Source organism: Bombus vosnesenskii, unplaced genomic scaffold (genome assembly GCF_011952255.1).
Source record: "Bombus vosnesenskii isolate JDL3184/JDL3185 unplaced genomic scaffold, Bvos_JDL3184-5_v1.1 scf7180000016262, whole genome shotgun sequence".
NCBI lineage: Eukaryota > Metazoa > Arthropoda > Insecta > Hymenoptera > Apidae > Bombus > Bombus vosnesenskii.
In genome coordinates this window covers 1,470,672-1,483,364 of record NW_022884331.1, presented here as the reverse complement: position 1 = coordinate 1,483,364, position 12,693 = coordinate 1,470,672, and the positions used below count along the sequence as shown (strand labels likewise).

At 32.3% G+C, this 12,693-nt stretch overlaps 2 protein-coding genes across 3 annotated transcripts; one reads left to right on the top strand and one right to left on the bottom strand.

The window, feature by feature from the left end:
• The first annotated feature begins 8,455 nt into the window (after nt 1–8,455).
• On the top strand, nt 8,456–10,124 carry LOC117241975 (transcriptional adapter 1-like). Of its 2 annotated transcripts, XM_033508290.1 has the most exons (5): nt 8,456–8,738; nt 8,952–8,988; nt 9,076–9,285; nt 9,353–9,865; nt 9,945–10,124. In XM_033508290.1, the coding sequence occupies exons 1-5, from the start codon at nt 8,668–8,670 to the stop codon at nt 10,077–10,079; spliced, it is 966 nt and encodes a 321-aa protein (XP_033364181.1). In that variant the 5' UTR covers nt 8,456–8,667; the 3' UTR covers nt 10,080–10,124. The 2 variants fall into 2 exon arrangements, with proteins under 2 accessions (XP_033364181.1, XP_033364182.1); XM_033508291.1 differs by lacking the exon at nt 8,952–8,988 and having other exon boundaries at nt 8,458–8,738.
• Nucleotides 10,125–10,435: 311 nt separating this feature from the next.
• On the bottom strand, nt 10,436–12,661 carry LOC117241974 (AP-3 complex subunit mu-1). Its single transcript, XM_033508289.1, has 9 exons — nt 12,518–12,661; nt 12,123–12,307; nt 11,812–12,046; nt 11,572–11,731; nt 11,362–11,475; nt 11,119–11,298; nt 10,883–11,041; nt 10,742–10,792; nt 10,436–10,674 (listed from the first exon to the last, which is right to left on the bottom strand). The coding sequence occupies exons 1-9, from the start codon at nt 12,550–12,552 to the stop codon at nt 10,540–10,542; spliced, it is 1,254 nt and encodes a 417-aa protein (XP_033364180.1). The 5' UTR covers nt 12,553–12,661; the 3' UTR covers nt 10,436–10,539.
• Nucleotides 12,662–12,693: the final 32 nt, after the last annotated feature.

Here is a 12,693-nt window from a genome sequence, read left to right as displayed (position 1 = left end):
TAGCATGAGATTGTCTCGTGACCTTACAAAAGCTTATCAAGGGGCCTTCTCCTCAATCATTTTATGTGATGATTTTAAAGAGTTTAATCTATTGTTCCGATGAAATTTCGGAAAAGTCACGTACCGAAATCCGTTATCTTTAGGACAAAATGTATGTGGTGCATACATCGTGCATAACAAAACAATATACAAATTTTCTGATGACTCACACACCTTCACTCCTTTATACTCGCATCAGGCAGCCTTACAAACCACCTACAAAAATGACATCTAATCAAAAAATTTGTACATCGATCATTCGAAATAGCTATTAACCAATAACATTATTTCTATGGTATGTAGCTGGGAAACTGAAAAATTAACGTGATTCGATTCAAGCAAATAGATAGATCAGATTAGATTCTCTCGAAAGTATAATATTGACATAAATAATGAATATCATAATGACGAAGAGATTTTTTGTCATAAAATACGGTATATACACTTGGCTGCTAATTAACAAAAACCCAAAATTTATTAATTTTATTTATATTTTTAAACCCTTGCAACAAGTTTTTTGTGCACTACTAATAAATTTTCAACATAAATAGGTTAATAATTTTTTATAAGAAATTCTATGATGAATCGATTAATGTATTAAAAAATGTAAAACGTTTCATTTAAAAAAGTGAAGTTGATCTCCTTCGGTTCCCGGACAATTTTTATGATACAGCCATGAAGAAATGGCATATAGCTTTACAGTGATTTCGACATACAACATGTATTTTCAAATTTTCTATTTTCACTTTTACTCGCCTTAATTGCAAATATTATGTCCATTGCTCCCTAACTGTTTGTATCTCAAGCAGCACGATCACGCTGTTTAGATTTTGTGTCGGAAAGGATGACTAACGGTATTTTCTATTTCATTGTTATCTTCTCAATAATTTTTATTGAACAAAACTTGAAATATTTATAAACTAATAGTACGCATATATAATAATATAGATATATTTCATAAAGTAACAAATATAACGAGCACTATTGCGCCGCTTGGTTCTCTTCGCAAATGATTAAGACAAGCGTTATCGCGCTGTTCGGGATTTTTCGACCCGGTGTTTTCAATGACTCCTGGGACTTAAATGGCTGAACAAGGTTAAAAACCATGGTAATTATCGATATCGCACCCATTTCATTGATTTCAATAATTTTTAGATATGTTGTAGAAATCAGTATTTTGAACAACTTTTTGCGATATATACAACTGCTGCTTGGCTTTAATTTACGAGATATTTGCAAGAAATTGTCGGTATCACTACACTACATTCTGTCTATAATTGTGTGTCCCTGATTGTGTCACAAAGCCATGAATTAGCGATAGAAAAACCAAGGGAGTTTAACGAACATCCTGCAGGCCATCGAAACAACAATGTAGAGAGTGTTCCAGTGTCAGAAAACAGTAACAGCATGGCAAACTCAGACCTGGGCCCCGGCGACACCCCTTCCATAAGAGCCAAACCCATAGTATATAAACCTTCCTAAAATCAGCTCTCCACATTCTCTGTTATAACTCTGAACCGTCACTCTGTTGGATTTATACAATAAATTTTACTACTATATCTAAAGTTCAATTCTTTACCTTATTTGTGAAACGTTCGAACTGCGACGCGAGGAGATTGTCACGTAAACTTGAGAGTTGGAAGATAAAATAAAATAGCTGAGTCGTAACACAACTATTAATTTTGTTTTAATTAAACTTTATTATGAATTCAGCAATCACAATGGAATACACACTGAATTAACATAAATCACAATTCACTCCAACCACGTTATGTAAAACTTAGTTACACTGATACGCGACTGTTATAAGGGTAGAGACCGGGAAAGATATGTTGACTATTCTAAGGATACAGAATAAGTGAAATTTTACTGACGATACTGTGTCTGAGGAAAGCTATGGGTGGGTGTGTCTAAGGACACGGGACTATCGGATTTGTTGATTACGATTTTGGTTAAGGAGGTGAGAAAAGTAGACACCGTCTCCGATTGGATAATAAGACGGTTGGTGGACCAGGAAAGATTTTAGCCGCCCTCGTGAGAAAGTTGCTAACGGAACATACCAGACATGAGGAAAACCAACTTTTCGTGTTAACCCGTAGTAAACAATAAACGTGAAAGGAAATCTAAGACAAGAGATACTCGCTTGATTCGAAGGACCTTAACTATGAAAATTCCAAGACCCCTGGTGGGTACTTAAGACTATTGAAGATACGCGCCAAGGATGTGCAGACATCTGGGCGCCATCCTGCCCGCGGTGTGTGGCCTGGTCTCTGATGTGAATTGACGTTACAAGATCACAGGTGATCTGTCAATTTCGTGATTTCCCGTGTCTCCGACGTGACAACAGCGTATGCGTCTGTTTGGTTATTGGCCGCTGACTGTTTATCTTCTATTTATAAACGAGAGTCGAGGAGTTTGGAAGTTCTGTGCACAATGTGTATTTATGAGACTATAAGAAATATCTATTGTAACCTAATTAAAAGTGAATAAATATAATCGATGTATTGGATTTGGGTTAATTTTTTCAATCTAAGCCACCAAGAAGCGACTGGAAACGCCTCCGCAAAATAAGAACAATTGTACTTTTCATAAAATAATATCAGTATTCATCAGTAATAATAATATTCATCTACTATCTTTATAATTACATAATTTATTAGTTGTCTACACTTTACGATGATCGGATTGAGAAGCCTAACCCAAATCCAAACTTAATACATTGATGATATTCACTTTTAATTGAATTATAAGTTGTAACAGACATATATGTTTCTTATAGTCTCACCTTTAAGCTCGGTCGACCTTTGTTTATAAACAGAAGCTAAGCGATCAGCGACCGGTAACCAATATACAGGGTTATCCACTTAACTCGGAACACGCGTTCGCGAGAACATATGAGAGTGGCAACATTGTAACATGTACGCTTATTATCACAGTCAAATGTCGCTCGCCATGAGTTGTTGTTAGAAGTATAATTAGGCGAGAACAGAGAGCGGTTTGGTAGTCGCCGAAGGATTTTAACACTAGAACTACCGACATTTGAGACGTAGCTATCTCTACTAAAGCCAGTCGAAATGACTGGTCTTTAAACAATACGTAATAGTAGAATATTTTTATATTTATTGATCTATTATTATCTTACAAAAGGAACTCCATGTTCTGAGATCATAAAAACTATATAATAACATCTTTAACAATAAGTACAATAATGAAGAATATTCAGTACTAAAACCCTTGGTAACAAGAATGTTAAAATAAATTTCCATTGGTAAATATAAGAAATATAATATAATATAATAATAAACGTAATAAGCGTAATAAAATAAATAAAGCACAAATATAATTTAAATTATTAGGTACAAAATTTATTATTCTTACAAACAAACTTTCTTCAATACAAACGTAAACTTTCTTCTGTGTGCATTTTTCGCAAACATATTTTTTACAAAGATTGCAAATGGTGGTGGTCTTATTATTGTTATAGTACCTTATCTGACACCATTTGCGAGAATAAGGTGAGTTCTTTGACGTACTTCCGATCTCAGATGCTCCATGTTCTATCCGAGATTTTTCATTGTCAGCGACAAGTTCAGTTTGCGTTTGTCATCCGGTGTTCTATGGGTCTGCCATACTCTTCTTAGTCTACATTTTTCTGCTATTTTTTTTAATATGTAATGGGGATATTCACGTTTGCTGATAGAAATCTTAGTAGGTGTGGAGGAGCGGATAGCGTTTATTATGCTCATGTTTAAGTATTCCGTGGCTGCTTCGATATCTTCATTAGTTTTTAGTGAAGTTAAGGCTGAAGTTGAGTGATTAAAAACTTCTCTAAAGAGCTGCCAGTTGGTGAGTTGGTTATGAATAAAGCCATTAGGTGTATTCTCGATAATTGTTGAACTGACTGTTGCTATCACGGGGGAAGGATCAGAAAAGAGATCAGCCGAGGAATTGATTTAGACGTATCTTGACGAGATATTTTTGGTTATGAAGAAGTCAAGAAGGTCAGGTATTTTGTTAGTGTCAGTGAGCCAGTATGTGGGTTCGTATGTGGTGAGGTAGTTGACATTGTTGGTTATGAGATAACCAACCAAAGCTGTTTAAGAGATTTTTGCCTCTTACTGTAACCCCCAGTCTGCTGCCCTATTGGGTATGTTTGGCGTTATAGTCTCCTCCAGCTATGAATCTACTGCCCAGGGTGTCCAGGAAGTTATCAAAGTCTTCTTTGGCGATGGAGTGTCTGGGAGGGCAGTATACTGCTGAAGTGGTGATTGTACCATGACAGTCCTCTATTGCTACGTTTGTTGCTTGGAGGTAGTCTTTCTGGAACGATGGAAGTTCGTAGTGCTTAATGCTTGATTTGATTATGATTCCGGTGCTGCCGTGGGCCTTTCCGCTGGGATATTAGGTATGGTAGAATTTATAACCGTTTATTTTCAGATAGCTTTTGTCGGTGAAGTGGGTTTCCGATACGAGCATTACGTCGATTTGCTGCTGTTTTAGGAAGAGTTCTAGTTCAAATTTGTGTTGAGCTAGACCGTTGGCATTCCAAAGAGCTATGCGTTTTGGTTTTATTTTGCGTCGGGGCGTGTTAATTTATCCATGATGAGTGTTAGTAGTGATAGCAAATTATTTATTTGCTCTGATTGTTTTTCTATTAGCTTTCCAAGTCTAAAGACGTTGTTTGTGTTTGGTGAATTGGGGACACTATTTTGAGAGTAGTTCCTGTGGCTATTCGGATTATTTTGGATTCCTTGTACTGCTTGGGCATAGGAGGTTGAAGTAGTGGTGAATTTAGGAGGACTGGATATTGGATTGGCTAAGGGGATTGAGATAGTAGTGAATTTAAGAGGACTGGGTTTGATTGGTTATCTCTTTTGCTCTGAGTTTAGGGTACTTATTTGTGTACAGAGTTTTGTAGGCTGAACAGCCTTTGTAGTTAGCAGGATGGTCACCTTGACAGTATATGCACTTCGCTGGAGTTTCCGGTGATTTAGTGCACTGGTCAGTGGGGTGTGTACCTGCACATTTAACGCAGCGGAAGGTATGGTTGCAGTATTTCTGCGTGTAACCGTACCTTTGGCAACTTTTACATTGCACCCAAATTTCTTACCACGAGTTTCACTCGTTGTTGTAGGACAAGGGGTTAAACCTTTGCACTCGAGGATTTTTTCGGTCGGGCGTAGCAACTACTCCGGATGATTTAACGCATATGTGACGCGTGTCTTACAGCTAGCGTAAAATGATTTTATATCCAAGTTAACTTACAAAACATTATATTCTAATAATTTATCTATATTTACATTTTTTAAAATATGATTTTGTGATACTAACTTCTATATTTTTTTGTATGATAATTTATAAAGCATTAACTAAGATGCATTCTTGAATATAATTGATCTCATTCTTCAACAGCTCAAAATCAAGTTCATCTTCATTTGAGCTAATTTCACTTCCGAAAATCATTTTTTTAGGGTTTCTAAACTGTAATACTTTTGCTATGATCGTCAAATCCGAACTAACGTTGAAGACGTTGTCAGAACCATAGTTTCGGAGGGATATGGGATTAAATATTTCATCTCCGTTTTAAAGTCTAACATTTTACACTTCCTAACAAAGAACACAAAAAGCTAACGAACCAATTTACAAATCAATATTGCACTCTCATCAATTGAAGATGTCGAAATCTAGCATAAACAGGGACTGTCGCCTCTCGAGTGTAAAGGGTTAAACGTAAAACGAGTCTTAGCAGCTAGGAGGTTGCTAGATATTGCACAGCGACAAGTATGATGAAAGAAGTTTCATAAGCTCAGTCAACATAACCGAATTTTATAACAATATCGTATTTGGTTCCATTTTAATCGGGAGCGTTTCACTAATATGTCAATAAAATTTTTATTAACAGAAAATAAAAAATGCAGAAGTTTAAAACTTATAATGAAAATACTAAAGGCGAATTCAAGGCAATCATATTTACAATACGTCCTATAGAAGTAACGTAGGCTTTAGTATAGCAAAAACATTCTCGCGAGGAAAATAAATTTAATGTTAAATCTAAAAAATTATTGTGTATAGAGAATATATTAAAATTACTGCATCATTTCACTGATTTATTATCATCAGAAAGCAAAGATTTTCTTTTCTCCACTAAAAAAAATATAATAAACAATTAATTTCTCTTCCTGAGGCAGCTGAGTTTACTAATTGCGCGGTTTTGTTATTCTAGTATTTATCTGACAGAGATATGGAATGATTATATGGCTCTCGCTAAAAAAACAAAGATTGACCCAAGAAGTGGGGACAGGAATATATAAGGGCAGTTTCATTTGGATTAGGGGTTAGTTAGTTAGTTGGACGAATTGCTAATTGAGTTATCGAGAAAGTTACTCGAATCGTGTATTACGTTTGTACTCGTCATCCCGTGGACGGTGGATTCGTTATCGAACCTGAATTCGTTGTCACCATCATCTCGACCATCATATCGCCTATGACCTATTACTCATAGCCTCTTGTAGTGTCCACCTTTGTACAGATAAACATTGTACCGATGGTAAAGTAAGTAAAGGTTCATCGAACGCCCCAAAATGCCAACCTGACTCCGACATATAAATATTGGGCTGTCTGGAAAGTTCATTCCGATTTTTAAGGAAATTTCAAATGCAGCACATTTAAATTTCGATATACGATTGAATTATATAGGTGCCATTTTGTTCCACAACCTTTCTCCATTTCTCACACAATTTGAACATTCCGTCCTTCCAGAACTTCTCAAGTATTTCGGCTAAAAAGTTCTCAATATAATTTTTTATGTTGACCAAAGAGTTAAAGCTTTTATCATTAAGGAAATTTTGTAATGACCTAAAAGGTGAAAATCTGAGGGGGCAATGTCTAGTAAATATGGCGAGTGGAGTAGCACATCCCAAACAAGTTCCAACAGCTTTTGTCAAGTAGTCAATGACACACGAGACTGCGCATTGTTTGGATGAAACACAACACTCTTCCGATTCGCTGGTTGCCTGGACGTTTTTGTTCAATTACTGTCTTTAATTCGTCAAATTGCAAGCAATACGAATTTATCGTCTGGTTGTTTGGTAGAAGCTCATAATACAAGATTCCTTTCTAGTTCCATCAGACATAAAGCATGACTTTCTTCGGATGAAGACCGGCTTTTGGGTGGCTAAAGGTGATTCATTCCGCTTTCCCCAAGATCTTTTCCGCCCAACGTTATTATAAATAATCCATTTTTCATTCCCCGTCACTACTTGCTTTGAAAATGGTGTTTCCCCGTTGCGTTTATAGAGCGAGCAGCAAATGGAAATACGATCCTTCGGATCTTTTTCCGTTAAATCGAGGAGAACTCGTACATTAAAACGATTTATATAGTCAAGCTTCGCAAAATGCTCGTGGATGGTGGATTTTGATATTTTTAATATTTTTGTTAATTCACGTGTCGTATAGCATGAATTATTCTCGATCAGTCATTAAACTAATCTTCAGTGTAGAGGGCATACCCGAGGGTTCTTTATCTTCAAGGTTGGAATCATCAGCTTTAAACCTAGCAAACCATTTCCGCACAATTCTTTCAACTATAGCGCCGTCAGCATAAACAGCGCGTATCTTATTTGCTGCTTGTGTTGCATTTTTGCCTTTTCGGTAGAAGAAAAGCATCAAATGCTTATAACGAGCTTTGTTCCCTCCCATATTTAAGATAAATATGTATAAAATTAACAAAGATTAACGTATCCCAACCAAACTTTTTTCTAAAGATGCCTGAGACATCACCTTTTAGAATATATACACATATCATTTGTTTTCAGTCATTCTGATATATTCAGACCTGTCCTAATGTCACCTACCGAAAATCGGCACGAACTTTCTGAACAACTTAATATTTTTTCATTTTCACACAGAGAAAATTTACTATCTGGCATAATTAAATGTTCAAAATTATCTATAAAAAATGTCATCAATTTTTTATCAGAAAAAATTCAAGTTGCGACTTGCTTATTGCGAATAAATTTTTGAGTGACTTTTTCAAAAGCTTGATATTGCACAAACTAAAAATGAATAAAAAATTTCAATATTCCGAAATCCGGTACGCTAATTTAGGATAATATGTACGCTTGCTCGAATGAAAAATATCGAATGTTTATATTTAAAAAGTTTCATTATGCACCTTTTTCTACGGCGATTTCCCCAATTATCGAACCGATAAGCGAAATCGTGTTATAGAAATATTATGTTATATGGGAGATATCTGTATAACTATAATTTATAATTGAATAATATTTATTCTTCATTTTCAAGTATTCCATATAAAACATTCAAAAATGTATAATATTAAACAATATACATACATAAGTACATATATATATACATATGTATATACCACATTACATTATAATATGGAAGTCAGTATACAAATTTTTAAGAGGTTTCATTGCTTAGAAAAATATCACAAAATTATAAACAATCAGTATAAAACTTTATCGAAATATATGAGTAACAGTATAATTAAATCAAAAATATTGCACTACATATAAATACAAATTGAAAGCAATATTTAAGGATTACGTTGAAATTGACCGTACTTATAGGTTATTCTCTGTAAAGCTTATTTCTCTCTCAAAAATGACAACATCAAAAGAATTAAATTTAGCCAGAAAAAGTCTTGTAGCCTCGCTTGGTGAAAATGCAAAAGTGTAAGATATATTTTATTAGTTTAAGAAAAAGGTTATTATATACCCAACGCATTTGGAAAAAAATATTTTACATAATTTTCATTATAAATAGAATATTATATTTTAGAATTTTTTATTATTTTAAATGATTACAATCTTCTTTTTTTTTGTTTTTTATATAAAATATTTATAAATATTGAAGTATAATTCTTAAAAATCTTATATTGTTGATAGGTACTTTGAAAAGATGAAACTGTGGTTTCAAATGAAGGTATTTAATATTATTGTGACATTTTAATATTTAAAAATAGTTTATAATATTATTAATAATGTCATTCATAAAATGTTATTATTTTAGACAACGAAAGAAGAATTTGATTGTGAAGCAAGAAATATCATGACAGAAGATCAAGTTCATCTTCATAATGAATTTCTTCTTTGTTTATTTAATAAAGTTAGAGGTTTAGCTGCTGCTACACCTACACGGAAATTAGATCGAGATAAAGCTATAAAAGAAAAAAGGCTAAGATTAAAACGCAAATATAAAACTGATAAATCAAATTTTGAGGTATGGAATTATAGTCAATTTATTTGTTTAGACATAAACTATAATCTCTTTTATATTTTATATTTAGCCCGCAGATATGTATGTTGAAGTATTAAGTCAAACTTCATCACCTGTTGGAGATGAGCCTATTGGAGCAAATCGTTCTAGTGCTCAAGAACTTGTACTGCCAGATAGAACTTTTGTTTTAGCAAGATTAATGCTTGCAGCATGGGAAAATAATATGGATGGAGCAGAAGAAAGTACTGCACATATAGTTATAGCAGCTACACAGATTTTTTTAAAAAATATACTTACAGCAATATTTACAAGAAGAAAAGGGTATGCTGTTAGAGATGGTTCATTTATTTATAATATTGGAGAACCAGTACCTAGTTCATGGAAAAGAAATTCTACTCACATATTAAGATCATCGGACTACACTGCAACAGAAATAATAGATCCTTATGGTCAAGTGCCTATGATAAAACCAAATATTGAAGAAGCAGAGCAAGCTACAGCTTTTGCTTACGCATGTTCTCCACAAACTATTCCACCTTCGTTAAAACCTGTTAATACAGCTGATTTACAACATACACTAAAGGTTAGGGAAGATAATTCATTGAAACTATTTAAATAACGCTTAATATTTTATGGCTTAATAACTGTTTTATTTCAAACAGATGTATAAAAATCTTGTTAGCAACCATACAATTTATGCAACTAATATGGAACGATTATTTACATATGCAACACATCTAACATGGGAAGACCTTGAAGTTAAGAGATTATCATGTCATCAACCTATTATAGATTAATTTATTTAATAGCCTAGATTATTTTTTAAAACAAGTGTTTTAAAACAAAATCGAAATAAGTTACTTATATTATTTATGACATTCTTTTATAAGATACACTTTGCTAATAAAATAAATTGCAAATTAATTTCAAGTTTATAATTATATTCTTTCAATATTTTCTTTCCCTCTTCATAAATTTTTTCTTTGGTGTTTATTCCATTACCAATGAACACAATTTTTTATTGTGTCATTAACAATATAGTATACTTGAAATCATTTATATTAAAAAGCATGATGAAATGCTTGACTGTAAGTACATTCATAATGAAAGTTTAACATATAATGTGAATAAAAATCAAATTAATTTGTTTTACAAGATTTTATTATTCTTTATTTTTAATTATATATATTCCCATGAAATTTAACACACATATTTAGTCTTATGATTGATATGAGAAACGTTTCACATTATTCTTATTTACATTCTAATTTGAAATTTTCCGGCTTTGGTAATATATTTCACACCTTTGAATGGTTTATATTTTTCTCCATACATATCCAATCGATTAACTTTTAAGCCAGAAACTGCCAACTGATTGATTGTAAAGTGAACCTAAAGTAAAATAATTGTTAAACTATATTACATACAATAGTAATACATATATATAATATATACATACATTAATTGCAGGATTAGATTCCATTATACTGGCAGAATTTTGAATAGTAATCTAAAAAATTAATTTTTTAAATTAGTTTTTAATTTATGCATGTTTACTTACACCCTAAAAAATTATTTTATAATCGTATAATTATTTTACAGAGCCTCTTAAGTTCGGTAATTTGGAAACATCTATCCTTCCAATATCCCATAAGAGTATTTTGCTCACAGGATCAAATGAGTATTTTCCTTGATTTGGAGTTAATGTACAATTTAAAACTATTTTTGGCATAGGAATTTCTAATGTAACATTTTCTACCTAAAATATATATGTAGTAAAATTATATCAGTTTTTTATATTTCCACATAAAAATATAAGAAAAATATAATGCACACGGTTCTGCCAATGGTTTGCTTTGGCCCAACAGTTATGTCTAATCTCCCACCTCCTAATTCCTTGAGACTAATATTATGTCTTACATATATTGGAATTGCCACAATACTTTGTGATCCTATGTGATAAGAAAGAAGACGAAAATTACCATCTGGTGGAATAAAGGAAAGTATTCGTTCTGACTGGGAAAAAAAGTATTCTATTAATGATGTGATTAATAAGTTTAAGCTTTTACTTGTTCTTACCTCCCATCTTTTAAATCTAACACAAGGATGAAAACTGACATCATCAAATAATCTGGGATTCATGAAAGAAAGTGTTAAATCTGGCATACCACTTAATTTTATACAACAGTCAATCTACAATTTAAACATATAATTATACAATATATTTATTGTATAAATATTTCTATCCATAAATAAATCAGTACTGATAATATTAGACAAAACGCATACATAGCCTTGAATTTCTGCAAACACAGTTGCACCAGTTCTATCTATAATAGCATCAACTTCTTCTACAACATCAAAATATGCTTCATTATTTGTATATTTAACACCAGTACGCCTCCAAGGAACATTAGATAATTGTCCACTTGGTAATGTTGCACTAACACTATAATTTATATATACAGTTAAATATATATATATATCAATTTTTATATTTTACCTCAAATATATAGTTAATATACTTACTTAGATTTTCCTGTTACAGTATTTGCGATAGTTCTTAATATATTTGGTGGTTTAATAAGTTCCTTCAAAATATTAGATTCTGTAGCTAATGGAAAACCATTGTCCAACATTTCATCTAATAATTCATAGACAACCACATAGTTTTCTTTTATGATAGTTTCTGTACATTCACTAAAATAGTCTTCAAAAGTATCCACTACTCTGTGCAAAAATTCTATCACAAATAATGGCGGAACTATAAAATAAAAATAATATTTAAAATATATTTTACAATCAAAACAATTTATTAATCTCATATTATGAATAAATACCTTCTGTCATGCATACCGCAACAAAAAACATATTACAACGATATATACTAATGAGATAATGATGAGGTGTAGCTATTACAGGTGGTGTGTCTTCAGGAGATAAAACTCTTCGCTGTTGATCAAAGAAGTAGTCACATAGTGACCGTGCCACTGCACTTTTCCAATGCTTTTCCATGAAAACATCTCTAAGGGTAAACAATATTTTAAGTTTATGAAATCCAGAATTGAAATTTTTTAATCATACATAAAATCTTTTGAAATATGTATAAAATACGATATATATATATACAGATTTGATAATATATATATATATATATATATGATCATATGCAAGTTTCTAACCAAATACTTGTCAGATACTAAATATATATGTTTACCCACAATTTAATACTTACCCTGACGAGTTGATAATAAAAAGACTATGTATCATTTTTTTTAAAGAAATTGTTCTGAACAGTCCACTGTTCGAGTTGTTTATCAATTTTATTTTGGTATGTTACATACACTTGACATATGGTTCTGTATTTATAAATTGTACTAACACTGATGCAGGAACCTACATTTATTATCC

Excerpts from the sequence above, each read along its gene's own strand:
- LOC117241975 (XM_033508290.1), top strand. The coding sequence starts at position 8,668 with ATGACAACATCAAAAGAATTAAATTTAGCCAGAAAAAGTCTTGTAGCC. Across the intron at positions 8,989-9,075 it reads AACTGTGGTTTCAAATGAAG|ACAACGAAAGAAGAATTTGA; the intron begins GTATTTAATATT and ends TTATTATTTTAG. Across the intron at positions 9,866-9,944 it reads ATTTACAACATACACTAAAG|ATGTATAAAAATCTTGTTAG; the intron begins GTTAGGGAAGAT and ends TATTTCAAACAG.
- LOC117241974 (XM_033508289.1), bottom strand. The coding sequence starts at position 12,552 with ATGATACATAGTCTTTTTATTATCAACTCGTCAGG. Across the intron at positions 11,042-11,118 it reads AGCAAACCATTGGCAGAACC|GTAGAAAATGTTACATTAGA; the intron begins GTGTGCATTATA and ends TATATATTTTAG. Across the intron at positions 10,793-10,882 it reads TACCGAACTTAAGAGGCTCT|ATTACTATTCAAAATTCTGC; the intron begins GTAAAATAATTA and ends TTAATTTTTTAG.